At 43.7% G+C, this 21,966-nt stretch overlaps 1 protein-coding gene across 4 annotated transcripts; it reads right to left on the bottom strand.

Moving 5' to 3' along the window:
- Positions 1 to 95: 95 nt before the first annotated feature.
- On the bottom strand, positions 96 to 21,946 carry bcl2l13 (BCL2 like 13). Of its 4 annotated transcripts, none has more exons than XM_061036664.1 (7): positions 21,792 to 21,946; positions 20,453 to 20,649; positions 17,776 to 17,865; positions 16,621 to 16,777; positions 12,470 to 12,542; positions 12,181 to 12,309; positions 96 to 3,677 (listed from the first exon to the last, which is right to left on the bottom strand). In XM_061036664.1, exons 2-7 carry the CDS (start codon positions 20,592 to 20,594, stop codon positions 2,652 to 2,654), a joined length of 1,617 nt encoding a protein of 538 aa, XP_060892647.1. In that variant the 5' UTR covers positions 20,595 to 20,649; positions 21,792 to 21,946; the 3' UTR covers positions 96 to 2,651. The 4 variants fall into 4 exon arrangements, with proteins under 4 accessions (XP_060892647.1, XP_060892650.1, XP_060892648.1 ...); XM_061036667.1 differs by having other exon boundaries at positions 17,776 to 17,862; XM_061036665.1 differs by having other exon boundaries at positions 21,755 to 21,942.
- Positions 21,947 to 21,966: the final 20 nt, after the last annotated feature.

Raw genomic sequence — 21,966 nt, 5'->3', positions numbered from 1 at the left:
TTTTATTTCGCGCATTAATACTGCGAGTTATTTTTCTTTGTGTGTGATGGTCAAAGTAGTCACAAACGTTTCAACAAACCACAAGCGACATCTCAAATATTTCAATCCTTTATTCTCATCTCAAACAGAGCTGTAGGAAACTCAGGGTACAAAATGTCATGTTTGGGACCTTCTCACATCTGTCCTGCTCTGAACTGTTTCCCTTTAAAGCAGGAACAGAGTCCTCATGTGTCACTACCTCTAACATGGAAACATCCCTTCTGCATCAAATATTTTCATGAATTTTCACGGTGATGCATCCCCACGTTCCTCAAAACATAATCAAAATATTGAAGTGGTGAGGCGGTTTTTAATTACTAACTCATACGGATAAACTCTGGGAGATGATTCCTTAAACGGGAGAAAAACACACTTTTAAAAAATCTAATTTAATGTGGGGAAGGCCGGGGGAAATTCCAGTGAGGGGTTTTCATTCTGTGGAAACTAAGCTGATGCTCCCTGACGATCGGCTCGATGGTGACCGCTGAAGTTTATGCAGCTGGGAGATGTAGTCATGCATAAATGTACTTTTAATCCTCTGATACCATGTGGTGCTTTGGAGATGAATTCATCAAAATGGCAGGCACACTGTCTAAATTGCACAAATAAGATTGTTGCCAACATATTTTTGTGCAATTTAAACCATAGTTTTTCAAAAACAAGAAATAACAGAGTATTTAGACTTCGGTTTTTGTTGCCGTGGTATTGAAATCGTATCGTACTGAAGTTTAAAATCTGGTATCATGACATCCCTAATATGAACCGTTCTTGCTGGAGCGACTCTAAAAAACAGTTCTTATAACATCTTCATTCATGAAGGTATACAAACAATGTGAGGCCGTTTTGATGTTTGCAGGTTATCCCACTTTCTGTTTTTAATACTTCACACTAGTGTTGTACTCAACATCAGTTTCAGTCTCGACTCAGAATCGGAAGTCTTTGTCTGTGATCCTTAAAGTCTTGACTCGGTCTCAGAGGACTCTGGTCTTGGTTGGTGTGGTCTTGACTTCAACACTACCTCACACTGTCCTACTGCGGTGCCCTTTTCCTCTCAGGGAGATGGAATCCTAACTGGAGACACCGGGACCATTTTTAGGTAAAGATTTTAAAAAGAAAAGAAAAGGGGGTCTTCGATTGGAGAGGCTATGTTTTCCATCAGGTGCATTAAATAATGAAATCCATTAAGCTTAAACTTGGTGCTGTCCTCACTGTACTTTGGAGAGTGAAGACTCAGTGGGTTGAAACTGAAAGCAGTGTTGTGAATCTGAAGAGGGGGACAGACATTGATTGCATCATGACTAGACTCCTTGTTACTGTTTTGAAGAGCTGTGTTGGACCTAACAAGTGTTTAAAGATTTATATGTGACGATTGCAAAGATCATCTCAGGACATTAACATACATCATTTCTTCAAATTAAAACTCAAACATGTTGCATGAAAAGGGACAAGAATCACTTGTGCAGTAAAGAATAATCTTATTTTAATGATTTATCGTTAAAGTACCAACACAGCTAAAGCGCTGAGCTGAAACAATACATTTAAGTTTCTCGAGGTAAAGACTCATTAAAGCCTTTTCTTTGAGATCTGAAGTTAAGTCGTTATTAAAGGGAAAAGCAGCGTTTAGTCCTTGAGATAGTGTCCGAGATAACGGATAATTAAGTCCAAATCTCCAGAAAACAACCGAAACTCACTCGATATCGTTGGAAAACTGAGTTAACTAAAGTGTATGGATGTTTGTCTGTTCAGGACTTCTGTACCAAAACTTAAAGTACGTCGAATTCAGAAGACAGGAGCCGAATGAAGCATCAAAAACAGCAAGCAAACTGTCTGAACTGCACACATTTGTTGGAAAAGTTTCATTGAATTAGTGTAATTTAGACAGTGACAGCTTAATTTGATTACCCTGCTGTGGTTTCTTAGTTTTTAGATTTTTATTAGTATCATGTTCAAGTTTAAAATTTTACAACCCTGATGTAATATCCCTCTTAAGAGTCAGAAGTCTGACTCATGAAATCAAATCACAGGATTCATCAGCAGACGACACACTGGGTTTTGTTTATCAGAGTTTTTGATTATCATCACAGTGAGAGAGGAGGGAGGGAGGGGGAGAAAGAAAACATAACTGCAAAGGAGACAGAGCAACAGTTAATGTGGACTGTAGACTTTAGCTGAGGGAGGGGTTGTGCGGTTTGTTTGAATCACTTCACCTACGTTTGAAATCTGAACAGAGAGCCACTGACACAACCAAAACCGAAACCAGCAGAGGCGGGATTAAAGTCCACGCTCTTCTTAACAGTTGGTAATGGTGAGCTGCAGTTTTAAGAATTCAAAAAACACTTGAAAGTTAACCCAAAACATTTAGAAGAGAAGACATCAAAAGTGAGGAGAACTGTGGAGTGTGTCCCCTCGTTCTGTGTCTGCAGCCGGTGCACTGAAGCAGCCTGGACTCCCTGCTGTGATGTTGTGTTTTCACAGATTAAAAAACAAATTGCAGCCTTGTATGATATCCAACATAATTTGTAAAGAGAGTCCCACCATGTGTGTACTAGTACTTTTATTTTCTATCTTAACCTCAGGTTTTCTGCTTTCCCTCTCTTGAGTAGGATGCTTTTCTACTTCCTCCTGTAGCTTATGATTCCGTACGCCAGGACAGCGAAGATGGCCACCAGAGCAGCTCCTCCGTACAGCAGCACCTGGAGCTCTGCGTCTGGCTCTGGCGCCGCTGGGGGCTCCTCTGCAGGGGCCTCTGGGACAGGAGGTTCAGCCTGCAGGCCCTCTGGCCCTGCTGCAGTGTCTGGTTCTGGCTGAGGAGGCACTGTGACGGGCTCTGGCTCCGGCTCTGGTTCAGGAGCTGGTTCTGAGGTGACTTCAAGCTCTGCTGGTACAACGGGGGTTTCCTTGGCTAGAGACGGGGGAGCTACCTCAGCAAGCACTGGGGCAGCGGCAGCAGCTGGTTCTGGCTCAGGCTCTGGTTCTACTGCAGGAACAGATAAAGGTGCTGCTGGTTCTGGCTCAGAGGTAGGGGGGGCTGCAGATTCTTGGACTGGAGGGAGCAGCTCTGGTTCTGAGGAGGTGAGGGAGGGCTCTGCCGACAAGATTGTAGGGGTCTCTATGACGACCGGCTCCTCTAATGAAAGCAGGGAAGCCGGGGTGGTGGAGTCCAGCTCGGCTGGCTCTGGAACTGGAGGAGTCTGGTCCCTGAATTCTTCCCTGAGCTCGGCCAGATCACTCTCTGTGCCTAAAACGCTCATCATGCTGTCATCTATCGCTCCCACTTCTCCGCCTTCCTCCAGGAGCTCGGCCTCCTCGCGCTCCACGTGGACAATGTCCGAGTTGGAGGAGTTGTTCTCGCTGCGCTCCTCGGCCAGAGCGACGCCCTCGTTGCTGTCCAGGCTCTTCACGTCTTCGGGGTCCATCGCAGCGACCTGTGCCCACGACTCGTGGCCGGCCAGAGACACAGGTAAGCTTTCCGTCTGCCAGGAGCTCTGCCCGCTGCTGTTGTCTCCTGTGCAGAGCAGCGAGGAGGGGGGGCTGAGCTGGTCGGGATGCTGCTCTCCTGAGAGGATGTAAATGTCGTTGCTGTCTTCAGCGATGGTCACACCTCGCTCCTCCTCCGACTCGAGGCTGAATATCTCCCCCTGTGGCAGACAAGAGACAGAGAAGTTATCAACATGTTGTAAGTGAAATCACAAGTCTCAACCCTGCCTGCATCACCCCACCTGACCCTGCCACACCTCAGCAAGCTGTGTCTAGAGGCATTATGACTCAGAGTGAGACACATGAGAGCAACTGTAGGGGAACCAACGTGATGTTTATAGGCACTCGTCTGCTACCGTCTCTGCTGGTGAAAGAGGACAGGAGAGGAGTGGGTAGGTATGTGAAAGGGGGGGGAGGGGGGGAGGGGGGGGCGCTTGGTAGAGAGCATTTGTTTGGATCTGAAAGTCGCATAGTAAGCGTTCAATAAGAGAACTGCACTCAACTGCATTGCTTTCATATCTCAAGTTAGCCTTATATGCCACCTAGTGGTTTAAAGCTGCAAACCGACAATGGATCAGGAGCCATCTGCAGAGCTCTGATGACCATATGATATGACTGTTACATAATCAGAGTGTTAGAGGCCGATACAGAGGTCAGCTTACTGAAGCAGAATGTGTTGGAATAAATCCAACAGTGGAGTCTGCAGAAATAAACTCACACATTCATCCTCAAAATATTAAAAAGGTCAAACTCTTGTGCTGAAGCTCCTTCTCAGTCGACGGTAACCAAAAAAACAATGCTCGTCTTTTCTTATTGTGCCGAGTGTGCAGTGTTGGGATGCAGGATCTACAGTATGTGACTCAGAAATAGGTCAGTGAGTGTTTACAATGAGCCCACAGTACTGACATGCTCACCGACCTGAGGGCAAACATGGTAACAACACTGGAAGGATTAAAGGGTTAATAAGATGATGTGGTGGTGGATCGCAGTTTACTAAGGCTTGAATCAGGTTGACATTAAAGCACCCCACGCGGCCGTTTTGGACGTCCCTTGGTTTGTCAGATATGAGAGCAGTTATCAGGTCAACAGGTGTTGCAGTGATGGAAGCGGGTCAAGAGAAGTGGTTCAGATAGAAGTGATTGTACCCGACCTAAAAAGCCTCTGCATGTTTCTAATAAGCTCCACGAGCAGAAACGTGCTCAAACTAGGATCAATATTGGAGATGATTTTGAAAAATGGAGAGAGGTTAGAACACAGAAAGGTTTACAGACCGATGCAGAGCTGGATAAACACTGAAGCTTCAGAGTTGAATTTGGAGTGCAGTACCCATTTTAAACACTAGGTGTCAGTTACATATTGCTCTTTTAACAGTCTGCTGACATGCTAGCAGTTTGTGAGGCTCTGTACTTTGGCCCTGTGGTGCATTGAGCTAAATGCTAATTCAGCATGCTACCATGCTCCAAATGGCAATAATAATGCAAATGTTTAGCACCTCAGCATGCTAGCATTGCAAATGCTAAGATATTTGTTAATCAAGCAAAATATTGGACCTGTTAACGTGTGTCGACCTCGATGTAAAGTGATTTCCAAAGATAACCTCTTGTCCTCGAAGCAACAGAAATGTGCCATCAAACGTCACATAATAACAGATTTGGTATTTTTCTCTGTGACCATCATGATCGTGGTTAAGAAAAAAATAAATCATCCTCTGTTAGGAATTGTGTGTAAAATTTCATTACGACCCATCTGATACTCAGAGAAAGACTGACTTAACAACAAACCAACATGTCCATGCAAACACATCGCTCCATGGATGGTGATCGGTGGTCACATCTGTCTGAGCAGGTGCACAACGCAGACCAAGAAGACGCTAAAAAAGCTGCTTAGTTGTTAAATAACTGTTCAGAGTTCACAGGTTAGGAACCAAGCGTGACTGGGCTGTGGTTAAATTTAGACGTGTCACTCATTTGTCACCCAGGTGTGAGCTGAACACAAGAGATTCAAACAGACAGTGGGCACTGAGGTGTTTGTCTTAAAGGGAGGGTGTGTGTGTGTGTGTGTGTGTGTGTGTTCAGCAGACAAACAGGTTCTGACAGCGGAGACCAGCTCCCACAGCTACACTTTCTCATCTTAGCACATGATAACATGTCATTAACCTCTGCACCGTGTTAATGACCGATTTGCATCCGATCAGCGCAGCATTTAGCTGAACAAGCTCGCAGTATGTGAGACATTATTGACCCATGTAAATGTGTTTTTTTAAACTACATGGCTGTCAAGGTTATTTGCCTTACAAGGACACTCTGGGTCGTGCACGGCAGCTGCATCGAGGGAGGCAGCAGAGAGATTAAATCGAACAGCGGTCCATCGTTATCCAACATTTGCTTCCTCTGTAAGCTGATTTACATGAGAGAGAAAACCCTGGTCCTCAGGAGGCTGCTCCACATCAGCTACACAGGCGTGACCGGGATGGCATGTGATGTCAGACGTTGCTGATGGTCAAGATTTAGGACTAATGTCGTCAAAATGTTCAATACATTTTGATACCACGTGTTTTAGAACAATATATCAGGGCACAAACACTACAGATCTGCAGTCATATTTCAGAGAGAGAGAGCAGTGGTGGTCCACAGAAATTCACAGGTCGTCAAATCCTGAGGTTTCTCAAGTCCTCATGGGGTCTCATAAAGATGAAAAAGTTACCTTTATGTCTCTTACAAACAGAGAGCAGAGGAGGTGTCTAAATTGCACAAATACATCGGTGACGCTTTGGTACTGAAATGTTTCAGATGTTTTTGTGCAATTCAGACGATGTGAAGGAGTCCGCCTGCAGTTTCTGATAACTAAAACAAGAAATTAAGCTGTGTGGGGCTTATTTTGTTGCTGTGGTATCTAAACAGGTCTTGATATAGTTAGATTTGAAACAGTATCGTATGGATGTTTAAATTCTGATATCATGACAACCCTGTTCAGGTACAATAAAGATCCTCCCCTCTCATGTCGCTTCTTGCTTCAAATTTCTGTTACAACAAACACGCTGATCTGATTAACTTTAACAGGAGGTTAAACAGTGGTAGTTAAAAAAAAAAAACAGAGCCAAAGAGCAGCTTGGAGGTGGTCGTTTAACAATACAGCTTTGAGTATCACACTGAGGCAACTATCTCACTGAGTAGTCCACTGAACACAAACAGTTTAAGAACAAAGAAACATATAAACAAAACATTTAAACCTGCAGGGTCGAACAATTCCAAAGAACACACACACCTGAGGAGACGCTCCACTCTGAAGCTCCTGCACGTTTGAAGCTGGGAAACACTCTAACTTTTCACGAGTCGTTCTTTCTGAAGGTGTGATCCGCCGCTCTCCGCCCTCGCCCCGAGACAAACACAAAGTCTATAAAGACCAGCGGGACACATTCCTGCTGCGGAGCCAACAGTAAACGCTGAGTCTAACCTGTCGCTGATTTGCATGTTCTAACTCTCTCTGCTTCAGAACATTTCCCTGATCTGATGTTAAATACTGAATCCAGTGCACCAGAGACGACCTTTAAATTTAAATACCTCGAAACACTTGGTTGTTTGACCTTAACAAGCACTTCCTACATTAACACTCAACTGTCACAAACCGTCCACATTCTGCATCCTCCTGCACATACAAACATTAAAAAAAAAACTCCCTCCACTTACGTAACAAAAACGTAAAACTCCAGAGGATACATCAAAACTCTGAGTCATATCGAAAGGTTCACTATCCAGATTACTAATATTCACTTGCTCTTAAGTGCTGACATTTCTGAGGGTTATGTAATCACTGAAACAGCTCCATAAGAGGTTACACAGCAGCTTGAGGGAAGTCAAACCAGGACTTAAAAAGGACTGACATTTAAACACAATTGGAGGAAAAAGTTAACGATGCCCGTTTCAATACCACAGCAACAAAAATAGAAGTCCTAGGCACCTGATATTGTATATTTTCTTATTTTTTAATTAACAAAAATGGAGGCTTAATCCTGCAAACTGTCTAAATTGCGCAAATATATTGGCAACGTTAAACTGGCAAGATATTTTTGTAAAGCTTCGGTACTTTTTAGGGTCCTTGGGTTGGGCACCAGTATGGACCAAGTCTTGGTCTGCTGGCTGGAGAGGCGCCAGTTCACTTCCTGACCACTGCAGAGGTGCCACTGAGCAAGGCACCGACATCCTAAATATCGTCGTTATTAAGGTGGTAGGTGTTCATAAAGAGCTGGGTCTTTAGAGCTTTTCTTTGAAAGGTGCAAAGGGACTCTACAGATCAAATGGAGATTGAAAGTTCGTTCCACCAACGGGGGGCGACAGAGGAGAAGAGAGGGTAGGTTGAAGACCAGTCGTTGCTGCTCAGTTTTGGATCATACAAATGAGTGAGAGATACTGGAGTTCAGGTCGGAGTTTGTCTGCATCTTTTGGTAATGAAAAACAAGAAATTACCCAATATTGTGTGCCTAGTAATTTCTTGTTTTTGTTTCTTTGGTATCAGACGAGGTAACAATATTGTTTTTATTTACCAGAATGGTATCACAGTTTAAAAACCATGTGTTTTGAATACTTTATTCTGCAGTGTTTATGTTCTGTGATCATGTTTAGACCCAACATATCACCTGAATGTTCAAACTGAAGTGCTGCAGAGTGGATGTGTTCGCTCCATGTGACATCTTTATGAGAGCCTCAGGGTGATCCCTTTTCAAGCCGGCTGTTGGGGCACAGCTAGACAGTTTGCATCAGTAAATATTGGTTTTTGTCTAGTCATCGTTGCAGTGTTGTGGCAGCACTGAGGCTGATGTGTGGAGGAGCGAGGATGGAGGGACGATTGGGTGCCCTGTATAAACCGTGGCACTCGGCCAGAGCATCACTGCTGTACCGAGGCCTTCAGCACGCCACAAGTGGGCCAGTCGAGCCCCTGGTGCTGATGTTCTTAGGGGATTATGGGAGTTATTTTTGGGCCCTTCCTCAGCCTGCATAGGCACTCCAATAAAGAAGTCCAGTTTTATGTAGAAACAATGGCACAGGGATGCTCATATCTTCCCTGGAGCTGAGGAGACAGGCTGCTTACATAACAAAGGGGGGGGGCACTGTTACACTGTGCAGGGTGGTGTGCCCCGACACGGCCCCCGGCTGGAGACCCTCACAGCACTCTGTCCTAAAATATCATCACTGCTACATCACTGTTCCTACGCAGCATTAGCATCAGACAGTTCAGAACTGAGAGCCTTTAGAAGTACCTTGACTGTCTCTCAAGGTACGCTGCTTTGACTATCAGTGATGAGCGTCTTTATGATCTCTCTCTCTCTGTGCGGAGAGGTCAGGTGCAATCATCAGTGTGCCACTTTGAAACCACAGGAGTCACATTACGTGGCGCTCACAAGGACGGTAATCTGAAATGGCTGTTGTGCAAACTCACGCAGCAGTTTTCACTGTCTCTGACTCCGACTCTGAAGGACAGTTGTCAGAGGACTCGAGGGGAAAGAGAGGGAAACAGAACGCGAGCACCAAGACTGACGGACGGGAGAGACGACCCAGAGTCATTCATTGTACACAATCAGCATAAATCCTGCTTTCCACGTTCATCAGACATCTCCTTTATTTCAGAGTTTGACTGTGTGGATGCCATTTTTTTGTTCTTCTCACCCCTCCTCCTCGTCACCCCCAGATCAAGTCCCCCCCCCCCCCCCCCTCTCTCCTACGGGCCCCAGGCTGTACTGTCTGAGGGTTTTGTCCCTGCCAAATGAAGTGTGCACCACATTAAGGTCATAATAATCCTCATTGTATTTGTCTGTAACTAACAAAAGGCATTAGGAGGGGCACCCAAAGCTCACGTGGGGTGTCACTTGAATTACAGTCACAACAATGTCCTGAAGAGGGGAGGACACACGGAATATCTCTGATTTTTAACAATATGTCACAAAAACAAAAGCCGCATTCCACCGTGCAAAGACCTCTTCCTTTTGTTTGTTGTAGCCGATTAATACCAAAAGAGATAAATGTTGTGTTCAGAATTGATTGTTTTGCGTTTGCAATAAAAGTGAACATTGAATTAAATAAGATTCTGTGCAGAAGGATGGCGTGCAACTTCTCCACAACGACAAAAACCAAAGAGCGACATGCAAACAGAGAGTTTGTCACAGCTGCACACTCTCTCTCTCTCTCTCTGAGGAAACACTCGCACGCACATATTCATCTGAGGCCGCTCATCACAAGTAAAACGTCCTACCTCAGTGTGAAGACGGGAGAATCCCCTGGTTTCACCTGAACACACTAAACAGGAGGAAATGGAGCGGATGCAGAGAGAGCTGGCTGAAGAGACGCGTGAACACCGGCAGATGTCAAACTAATGGAGATTTCACTTTGCCCCTACTGGCTCGTCATGTCCAACCCCTTTTCTCCTACACCCCTCCCTCTTTCCTATTCCCTCCCTTTCTATCACCACGCAAACTCTCTCCTCTGCTCTCCCTTCATCCCTCATACGCTCGTCCCTCCGTTCATCCCGTGACATAACACAGGGTAATAATGTAGCTTTGTTTGGAGGCTACGTTCACGACACATTACACTGCAAAACACTGGGAGAGAAGAGCAGCGCGTCATTATGATGAGGTAATGGCGACCAGAGCAGCGTGACCCTCCATCAGCATGACCTCGTTCATAGGGAGCCATCTGTGACGCAGTGTTCCACTTTTTCTACTTAGAGCATCGCCAAAGACAAGCTGACTGTCGTTTAATCCAACTTTTTTATTTTTTTTAAACTACAAGTTCAGAGAGGGCGTGACGACAGGTTAACAAGACAGAGACGACTCAGCTCGTCTGATATATGAGTGACTGAGGACACATCAAGATGAACTGCAGAGATTACTTTCAGCAGCAGACTGAAAACGAGCAGAGGTCATATTGTGAAAGCTTTTTATCTCATTTAAGGGAGGGGGGGGCAACGTCTTGTGTAACAGAAATACAATCACGTTATTGTTCTAAACTTTGAAGGGGGATGTTTAATAGATTACATGAAGCTTCAGGTCAGACAGATCACAGACTCTGATAGATGATGGTAATGTCACACTTTGGGGCTGCAGGTTATTTATGTAGATAATCTGTTAAGGGTTTATCCTCATACATACGTCCAGTATGATGTATATTTTAATCTCTGATGGGGATGTGGTTGTTGTAGATCACTAAACGATCAGGGGCTCTGGAGAAGAGAACATCTGTACAGGCAGCTCACTGACGCCCTCATCTGGCTAGTTTGAGTTATGAGCATCATAGGCTGTGAGTCTCTCTCAAACCGCTCCCTCCACAGTCACACACCGGCACGGACTCTGACGTCACGCCCACAGCTGAATGAATACAACAGAAAGCTTCGGGATGAACTACCCTCACACCCACGGAAACAGGAACTCAAAGTAACCATGATTTTTATTTTGAGGACAAAAGATGTTAAAGGCCACCAGCCTGGTCTGCGTCGCTATGTATCCTAGCACAGAATGCCACACACAATGACAGGAGGAGAATTTTCAATCCTGTCTGGTCGCGTGCAGAGTGGACTGTAGCAGCTGCACTTGCAGTTATGACGTGCATGTTTCAGCATTTTACACTGGTATATTAGTCACACCAAGGCTGCAAAATACAGGGGGTCTGACCCCTTGAGCCTCAACATTTTTTTTTTTTTTTTTTGAGGGGGGGTCTCTGGGAAAAATAACATTTCACCTGCAATTGTCATGAAAAATGTATTTTAAACACTAAAGATATCAAGATATTAATTTCATATTTTGTCATATTACAAAACGGCTTGGCTTGACTGAGGATGGAAAGTTAGGATGCCTCGTATGTAGGAAAGCAAAAGCTTGCTGCTCTCAGAAAATGACCAGGTATACACCTCGCAGAGGAGTGAATCAATAATGAAGTTACGGGCCCTGATGCAGGGAGGCTACAGAAGAAAATCTACAAACACAGGCATTGTGGCTGGTGCTTAGGCCTATTTCACAGCAGTGGTGTGTGCCCGTGCACTCGTGTGGGAGCGGCACGAGTGTGCTGAGTGGATTCTGTTGCGGGGTTGTGTAGTTGTGAGAATGGCTGTACTGTTAATTATGTTAGTCTTCGCGTTGTGTATAGACTGTTATTGACTTATTTGGCTTGCATCCATGAAATCTTGAATATTGTGTACTATTGAATCCGTGTAAGACTTCAGCATAATGTTGGGGCACTAGGTAGGCGGACCCCCGGTATTTCGCACCCTGGTCACACCGGTATAAAAGGAGGCAGCCAACAACTCAAAATCTGAAATAATGGGGTTTAGCCATACTCCAATTTCCTGTCACATCCCTGCTGCCTTTGCACATTTTACATTTTATTAATCTATATGGAAAAAATAGCTGCATTTATGTGCAGCTCAGATGTTGGAGGAAAGAAAGTATTTACCACCTGACATCATTTATCACTTCCATGATTAAGTGAAGCTGCTGGGAGCTTTGGCTGTCGCTCTCAGAGGTTGTGTCATCGTCAGACGATACTCGATGGGTTCTGAGACCAGGAACATGCCGATCAGAAAGTCACATCTCGCCTTATTTAATTTTAATGTAACCTTTGTATAAATATGAGTGTATTTGGCATTTATGTTTTCCTCTTTATTGTGTGCTGTAAAACTCACCCATCCCCCCTGCTGGATGATGAAGCCAGCTTCATCCTCCTCCAGGAAGCGAACGCCGAGATCTAACAGAGTTGTAAGTGAATGTCCCTCGCTTTGTAAAGCCTGGAGCAATACCAAAGGTACTAACACCTGGAGAGAGAGAGAGAGAGAGAGAGAGAGAGAGAGAGAGAGAGAGAGAGAGGGGTTAAGGGAGAGGGAAAGAAGGTACACAGGTAGAATACATTAGGAGGAGAAGAGGACACACATATGAAAAAAGGTGACAGACATATTAAACTATCGGCTGGCTCACCTTGCTCCAGCCTCCCTGTGTGTGTGCTGAGAGATCAAATGTTGTGTCTCTGAATCTCTGGAAGTTCAGGCTCCTGTAAAACACAAATATATAATCACTAGTATCAAACACAAGCTCTACATATGGAAGCTGTGATATATAATAATAATATATATGAGAATCATAATCATAGTCAACGGTCCATACCCAGAATCTCAATTTAAATATTGTGTACACCTACTACGAGTATTTTGTTTCATAGAATAAACTAAATATCTGACTGCAGCTTTAAAATGTTTTAAAGGTCACATATGATGCAGAATACACTTCACCATGTTTCTCTAACATTAATATGTGTCCCTAGTCTGTCTACAAACCCCCCAATGATGAGAAAAGTCCATCCTCTCCTCCGGGCCACTAGTTTTCAAAGATCACTGGCCCGACCATTGTAACTGCTGTAACTTTACTTTTGATTCGAAGAATAACAGTCACCAATTTACTCTTGAACCATTCTGATGCAAAAGTAAATTACAACTTTTATTTAATAAATTGAGCTCTAGTTATAAAAATATTTTGTAGTTTTCTTATATTCATGTGCTCATGTTTATTCACCATGTTGGTAACTCTAAGAGTCTACTTAATCTGATATTAATATGAGGCTGTGATAGAGCTGGAATTGTTATGATCACCTTTCTCTCCTACTATCTTCTCTGTGACAACAAAACACCGGTATGACAGGAAAGCGCTGTGAAATTGAGAAAGTGTTACTGTCTATTTTGTTTTTTTCAGGCAGTATTTTAACTGGCCAGCTGAACGTGCAATCAGCCGGCCCGGACTCTGTCAATCATTCATCCGGGCCAGTTATAACGTCGAGCAGTGAGTAACCCCTCCCCCAGGTGGGTGACACTCCCACAGCTAGGTGTTTGTTCTGCCCTCTGAGTCTGACTTCTCACTGTAAACAATAGGACATGGAGCGATAAAGACCGAGACACCCAAGCCCTTCCAGAGAGGGGGCGTGGTCAGACACAGCTCATTTACATATTTAAAGGTACAGACACAGAAACAGCCTGTTCTGAGCAGGGCTGAAATAGAGGGGTTTATAGACATGATCAAATACAGGATCAGAGTGGATTTAGAACAAGACACTTCACACACATGTTTTGGGGAGATCTGGTTGAAGAGGAGGAGAATATGTCACCTTTAAAGTTAAAATGTGAGATCTAAGCTTTCTATCTAGTGTTAAGAGCTGAATACAGTTGGAGGTTGCCCAGTACACACCCAGTTCAGTCTTATCTGGTGACCACAGAGAGACTCTACTGGAAGCAGTATCAGTTGTTTCATTGAGTTTGATCGGGTTTTCATATCCTCTTTTTGTGTTACCCCAGTTTCTGACAGTGCCGTTGACGCATCAGCAAAACAAACATGGAGCAACAAAGAAAAACTGAGTTTTGTCTTTGGGTAATGAAAGAATCAAATATAATTGGAAGTTAAGACGATCTATTCAAGTCTGTGATGAACAGGCTACATGACGCCGGTTTACCAACACGTACGGTTGCCGCTGTTTGCGATGTAAAAAATAAAACATCACAGGCGCCTGCACAAATAAGACGCAGTAATCATAAAGCAGGATACTAGTATTGATCTTGTATACAGAGATATGAAGAACCAGGTTTCTCTGTGTGTATGTAAACGCCATACACTGAATATAATCAAAACTGGGATCATGTCCAAGTAATATATCCTGTGTAAATGTGTCTCTGAGTCATGACTGTCTACAATGAGTGAAAAGCTTGAGTCCCGCTGGCTGTGTTGTTGTCAGAGCTGTGTTTACATGGACGGGACGGCCGGCTCCTCCTCTTGTGTATAAAAGCTGTTTTAGTCAAGGACTAGAGAGAAGAAGAAGAACATACTCACTGATTATTTGGGAGTAACGTTAATGTTTATAGATCACATTGGTAAATGTTCATGCAATGTGAAGCTAAAAGCTAACTAAAGAGCGCTAACATTAGCATGCTAACACAACAATGCAGGCCACAGGCAGCAGCTCTAGCAAAGGACAATTTTGTCTGCAGCTTGTGCTAAACTTCTTTGTGTGACCGCGAGTCGAGAGGAGTTGGAGGTGTGTCTGGAAGAGAGCGGAGACTTCAGAACAGAGGAGGTGTGGCCAAACAGCAGTTTATTTTGGTTTCATGCTGGGGCTTAAGGAAGAAATCTAATGGATCAAAAAGTTGCACATTCTTCCTTTAAATATCGTTATTAGTCATCACACTTTTTAATTCTTTAAAGATTCTGGATAGTTTAAAGTTATTTCTAGAATCTGAGCCGTCTCAACACAACACAAAATGTCTTTCACACATTTCAAGCACAAAGAGCCGCTGAGATTGTGAAACGCTGAGTTACAGGTGTTGGATTGAGTTGTTTGGTTTAGATAAGCAGAGGTGAAAGTAAGAGAGAGCCAGAAGGCGTATTGCTTCATTAAATGTGTACTGGGCATATGCGGTGTTGTCACAATGTCACATTTTTAAACTTCGATATCATTTTTTGTAAAAATACAAATATTGGTACCTGCTTCGATACCAGTGCAACAAAAATAGAAGTCCTAGACACCAAATGTTTAAAAATGTCTTGTTTTGATTGACAGGCAAACTCCTGCAAACTGTCTAAATTTACTATTGTGCTTGTGGCAGCTTTGGTTGAAAATAAGACTTAAGATCTGTCCTTCTTTTAAAACTCCAGTACTTGAGGATACCCTCGATGATTAATAAAAAGATTTTATTCTTTTAAAAGTCGGGGAATCAAAAAGTATCAAACTACGGAAACATTTGAAAACCTTACGTGTGATTGTGTCGATGATGGAGGGCTACGACGTGCATTTTATCAGACAAAATGTGCCTCTAAACCAGTGCTTCTCAAACTGTGGGGCGTCCCCGACATGAAAAGGGCTTATGGGATGCCTATGCAGGGGTGTGGCCAAATTAAATCTGATTGGCTACCCCAGGTTCCAAGCCAAAATCCTAAACTCTGATTGCCTTGTCCAATACGGGGTTTATGTTAAAATGTACTATTTTTAGCTGTGCTACACATCAGCTCCTAATAGCTGTCTTTGTATTTTAATCTGGCACATTTTGCTTTGCTTTTAAATGATGACTTTGAACGAACATCTCAGCCCTAAAAAAAAAAAGCAGACAAGATTAAACTGTGGTCAATCTGAATCTGTCAATCTCAATAGTGCTATATTAATGACACTTTAATATTAGTTATTTAGTGGACATGAAAGGGTAAATAAATACTTAAGTGTATTTGCACATTCATATTTAAAGGTCCAATCAGTAAGATGTGTAGTGTTACTTACTATATGATCAGACATTAATGAAACATGCTATGTTGAAGTGCTGGCTTCTCTGACAACAATGCAGCAGTCAGTATGTCCTCCTTCTAACTTTAGATTCTGCTCCTGAATGCTCTGGATTTGTTTGGACCAGAGAAGGTAGGCGGTTTTAAGATACCCCCACACGGCTGTTTTGGACGCCCCTCGGTTTGTCAGATATGAGAGCAGTTATCAGGTCAAACCAGCAGGTGTTGCAGTGATGGAAGCGGGCAAGAGAAGTGGTTCAGATAGAGAATGAGGGGGCGGGGGGAGACAGCTCTCTCCAATGTTTAGAATTTGGACTGCAGTACCCATTTTAAACACTAGGTGTCACAGTTACATATTACTCCTTTAATGGGGAAACAATGTTCACAATCTTGATGGTATTTTAATACATTTTAACATGGGGGGGGGGGGGGGGATTTCCCTCGTTTTAGGAAAGCATGAAAGTAAAAGTGTGAACTCCTTCTCTGAATAGTTTAGGACTGAATCTCTGATAAAGTTTAAGAGTTCATGGAGGAGAAAATGAAGAAAACAGCAGTTTAGAAAGTCAACATTGACTTTATCATTCCTCTGATTGTTACTCTCAGCCTGTGGGCTCACACTGGATGAATACAGTGTTTAAATATTATCAGGAGTAAGACATCTGTAAGGATTGAACAGTGTTGTTCCCACACTGACCCCTGCATTTCTGTTTCCATGATTACGATTGAGTCCATGATTTTATGATTACGGCTTTTGTTAGGAGTCATGAAATGCAGTGTTCCTGTCCTACGAGGTTCAAGTCAGAAAGCTGCACACTGACCCTGCGAGGAGTGTGTGTACGGCTGCTGCCAGGTGTGTGTCGAGGTCTCTGGCCACCCGGTCTCCCACTGCAGCCAGACAGTCTTCAATCGAGGTCTCAGGGTTGACAGGATAGAACACCGGAGATGTGTGCTGGTCGAAGCCTGTTGTGGAAACAGCTGCAGAACACAAACACAAAGACAAAAACAACAGGATGGAATAAAGTCTTCAGTCTGTTCATTCAACAGAAAAACTATATGAGACTGAATGAAAGGAAAGACAAACTGATAAAAATTAACAAAGACAGCACTGATGAAGCAGATCAAAACTTGAACAAAATGTATTACACATTCATAAATAAAGGTGCTCGCTCAGGGAATCCTGACAAGTTTATCCCTCACACTGCACAGAAACAGAAAGTGTGAGAAAGACTCCATTAGGCTGTCCTGAAAGTTTCTGTGGCATCGGTTTTTAAATGTGTCACACATTAGGACCATAGATGAGCAAAGAGTGCAGTCTTTAACTCCTGAACTCCTGGTTATGTAAAGGAACCAAAGTTCTCCTTCAGAGCATACATTCCATGTTTTACATTGTCAAATATTGACTTCTGGATTCTAACTGTCTGAATGGCCCTGTTTACACCAAGCGGTCCGGTTTGGTTCAGTACAGTTTGGTAGGTAAACCCTGATCTTGCTTGCGTTTCCACAGCCAGAAGAAAGTCAGCTAGGTTATAGCACGACATCATGGCAGCACGACACGTGGTTTGTTATTATCATGATGATTTATGTTTAAGTGTTCGTCTTTCTAGGTTGTTTGTTTTTTAATTCGATATAAAAAAAAGAGCAGCTGCAACGTCATGGCCAACTGCTCTGTCGACGAGGAAGGTGCCTTGCAGCGTTCTAGACTGGATAAGCAGAGTGGAGGAGGAAAGGCGAGAGGAGTGTCTGATTCACCCAGACTGTACCGTTCTCAGGGAAGTCCAACGTGTGCTGCAGTAAGCTGAAGGGGCGTTGCCTAGTTTGAACAATGAATTTCCTTTCTGCGCCTGTCCATCGTAATGTACAGTCTATTTTGTGTGTGTGTGTGTGTGTGTGTGTGTGTGTGTGTGTGTGTGTGTGTGTGTGTGTGTGTGTGTGTGTGTGTGTGTGTGTGTGTGTGTGTGTGTGTGTGAACTTACAGGCAGCGATTTCATCTTCCAGTTGTCTCAGTTGGTCCTCTATCTGCTCCTTTATCACTGATGTCCTCTCTCTCTCCGTCTGGGCTTCTCCTGATGAAGATAACCACGTCACTGAAACAACCGTCTCTCACTCTCTGTAAACATTTCTTCGACTAAATATTCAGTCGTCGTATATTCACAAGAATATGACACTTACATGATTACATGATGTGTGTACACAGTTTGGCAATCGAACCAGGTATGTGTCGTGTGTGTGTGTGCAGGTAAACAGCACCGGAGCAGTCACAGAAATGACGCCCTTGACTTTCAGGTCATTCTCTCGCTCCTCTGCACGTGATTTGCTGAACCCAAACGAGAAGAAAAACTTGTATGACGCTCTCTCATCGCGTGCATAAAAGGCATGTAAATTATTAACGAGATTCAGTCTACACCGCAGGGGGCAAAATGAAGCATGCAAGAGTCCAAAACTGACACAAAGGCTGCCTCAGGGGTTTGACTCCGAGCGTTCTCTTTCACACAGAAGATCTTCTGAGTGCAGCCTTTCAGATTGGTAAAGCTCCATCGCCATCTGATTAAAAAACAGAGAATTTATCTGCAGTCCACTCACTCAACAAATGCCATCTTGTTATTTCCATGTGGGCGCTGTTAGCTCTGTTTGAAAACAGCTGAAGCGGGCAGCCAGAAGAAGAGAAACACTTTTATTCTTTATGGTTTAACAGCTCACAGGCACAACACACAGGAAGGAAACTGACGCACAGATCCCCCTCTTTTCTTTTCTGTTTGTGCCCCTGCAGCTCATACATGAACTCTCTGAGGATCACTGTTGGTTTTTCTGGGCCTGGATGCTGTTTCAGCATCGAGCCAGACAGACAGCCGGCCAACTATCCTGTATTGGTCCACCAGCGTGTGAGTAATCCTGCGGTGATTACACATGACAGGCTGTCAGAAATTGGACCGGGTCAAGCGGAAAGCAGGGATCAGCCACTCCTCTGCCTTTCTCCGCCCATTGCAAGCATGCACACAACATAGAAGAAGACTGGCAATAGCACTATCAGCATACCAGAATTTAAACTTTGATGTACTAGAATAATTGAAAGACATCGATACCTGATTCTAGAGGGATAGAAGTCCTAGACCCCCAAATTTAGACCAATGTTTGCACAATGCACACTGGGTAACCTGCACATTTATGAAGGCTCCATTCATTCAGAACCATAGAAACAGGTTTTAGAGCTGCCAAAGAGACGACTTCTTTTTCAGGGGAGGCCTTGATTATTTCAGCAGGATAATGTTGGACAACATTAATCTGCACGTATTAAAACAGCACAGCTCTGTGAAAGAGTCCAGGTCATAACCTGACCTTCCTAAAGTCCCGACTTGTCACCCACTGAAAATGTTCAGAGCATTATGAAATATAAAATAAGACAAATGAGAATCTGGACTGTTGAACAGCTGACATCCTTCATCAAGCACAAATTGGACAAGTTACATTTCACTTTGTCAGTCACAGAGACTTGTCTCCTCAGCTCCTAGAATACTTACAGCGAGTTGTTAAGGGAGAGGTGACACTACAGAGGGGTGAACATGACCCTGTCCCATCTTTATTCAAACCTGTTGCCGGCATCATGTTTGAAATGAGCATATTCTGTTGTTTTTGTGCTATTTCGATTAAAGAAGGGGTTTAAATGTTTTGATATCGTGATGCTATCATAATATTCTGGGCTTTTCTTACATTTGACACAGCGACTGAACTGTTTTGGAAGCACTGTCACAGAAAAGCTCTGTTGTGCGTTTATTTGGTGTGACAGACACATACTGAACAAAATCAAAAACAGACATCCTGAAGCCTGGAGCTGCTTTGGACACCACACTGAAGGAATTTAATTTGTGCTCACATGACATCTGTTTGTTTACTCTCATAAAATGTCTCAATTGGACGTGAACACAAGTCTCTCTCTCTCTCTCTCTCTCTCTGCATGTGTGTGTGTACCAGAGTGAGAGACGGCTAAACTGAGCTGGAGAACAGGTGGCAACCTGCAAACACACACCCGGAATATTTGTTGTTGCCGCTGCCATGAGTGCATGTGCACACAACTCTATTTGTGTGCTGTGTGAATTCACAAAGTGTGACGCTTTCCCTGACATGCGTGTCCTGCACTGCTCAACATGGAGAGCACTGAAACAGGGCGTCCTTGACTGAAGTTCCACTGTAATAAAGAGCAGGGGAGGAAGGCTTCCTGTGGCGTAATGTCTGATAAAAAGTTGAAAATGGCGCAGGCGTTGTCAGTCCTTGGTCTTTTAGTTGAAAAAGAAAAGAAGAGACGGAGGCGACGAATAAGGAAAAAGCACTAATGGGTGAAAGCATGGATACTACAGCAGCATGTTCAAGGGGCTTTCCTGAACCTGAGAGGAGAGCTGGAGAGAAACGAAACCTCCCAACAGCCAATCAGAGAGACTCCTCTCACCGACGCAGATTCTAATGGTCGAATCGGCCAAAAAAGGCAGACAGGGGCCAACGGAGCCGGACACACCACAAAAACTAGAGAGACGACCGCTCACCGACGGTCAAACTAGGACCAACGGCCGACGATCTCCTTGGTGTGTCAGGGCCTTAAGACTAAATTATATGAAGAATCAAGAGGAAATAGAGTCGCTCATTTGAAGCTGTTCTTCTCACCTTCACTTGCTGTTTGTGCCTGTGATCTACCAACAGGCAGCATTCCCAGGTAGTTGAGCACAATAAACTTGGTTTCATAATGGAAACCCTCAGGCACGGTGGTGGCGGTGGAGGCAGAAAAGGTGGAGCCTGAGGTAGCCATCGAACAGACGTGGGTCAGACTCTCAGGCACATACAGGTAAAGCTGGACGTCTCACCTGAGGAAAACGATAGCAAGAGGAGGAATTCATTTGAAGGTTAGGTGAAAATGTTCTGATACTTCTTCAATACCACGTGTTTAAAAATGGGAGAGAAAGCGCCGGTGTCCTGCTCAAATTCAAAGGTCGACAATCTGGAGGTTTCTCGAGTCCATTTGGAGTCTCGTAAAGATGCAAAAGTAAAGTTTACGTCTCTTAAAAACACACAGAGAGGAGGTGACGCTGAAAAGTTGCCAATTTAGACAGTGTGCAGGACTTTGCTTGCAAGTTTTGTTGAGCCTATGACTTTTATTTTAGTTGCCATGTAAAGGTATCATATTGTAGTTTAACTGATGGTATCATGACACTCAAATTACCTTTAAGCCAGGTAGATAGGATTGCATGCCCATCTTGCACAGGTATAAAGAGGCTGCACATGATCAATATAACATTTGTAAGTGAAAAGGAGATAACCCCACAACACGTCAATCTTATGCATGGGTACGTTTTGTACCTACATCATACATGATGACACAATGCGACTTACATAACCCACGTGGTGGACAAAGGGGCGTGAAACGTCCTTCAGCCTTTGCTATAGAGGAAATACTTCTCCTTTATTGCTTCTTTAAGGGGTTTTAGGACGTTAGACTACCGTTTTTTAAGTCAATGCTTTGTGAAATAAATCGTCGCCGTCTGAAGTTTGCATCGCCTTCATGAGAGTTCAGACACACATGCGGAGCAAAGATTACATCAATGAAGTCAAGCTGCAGGAAGAACAGAAAACGTCCGGTTTGAGCTGTCAAAATACAACCTCTGGCTCATTTTTTTTTTACTTACAATAACGATACATTTACTCCAGGGCTGAGTACAAATATAAAACTAATGGCTGTAATTAAGTTTTAAGCAAATCCATTATTGATCAAAATGCCTTTAAAAGACATATCAACATACCTAATTAATAATCAGACATGCAGTTCTTTGGATAACCTGACTTAATTCAAACGTGTGCTGCACTGGAGAGTCTGTTTTTACAAAGATCAGAGGTTCCCTGAACACATCAGCACACCTACAAGCTGCAGCTAGCTTAACGGTTCACCTTTTATTTTAAAGACGCAGAACTTACTTTGAATATAAATTAAGCTTAATTGAAGGTTTCTCACCGTCCTCGTCCAAAGGCCACCAGGTGCTGACAAACGACAGGCTGAAAGGGGATTATTCACGACCCCAGACCCGGGCAGAAGTGTGAGAGGAGGGCAGACCACCGCTGGCAGACAGGAGTTAGCACTAGCACACTGTGTGCTTTGAAAAGCAACACAAGTTAGCGACAAATATGGC

Source organism: Labrus mixtus, chromosome 4 (genome assembly GCF_963584025.1).
Source record: "Labrus mixtus chromosome 4, fLabMix1.1, whole genome shotgun sequence".
Lineage (NCBI taxonomy): Eukaryota > Metazoa > Chordata > Actinopteri > Labriformes > Labridae > Labrus > Labrus mixtus.
This window is presented reverse-complemented; position numbering and strand designations above follow the sequence as displayed.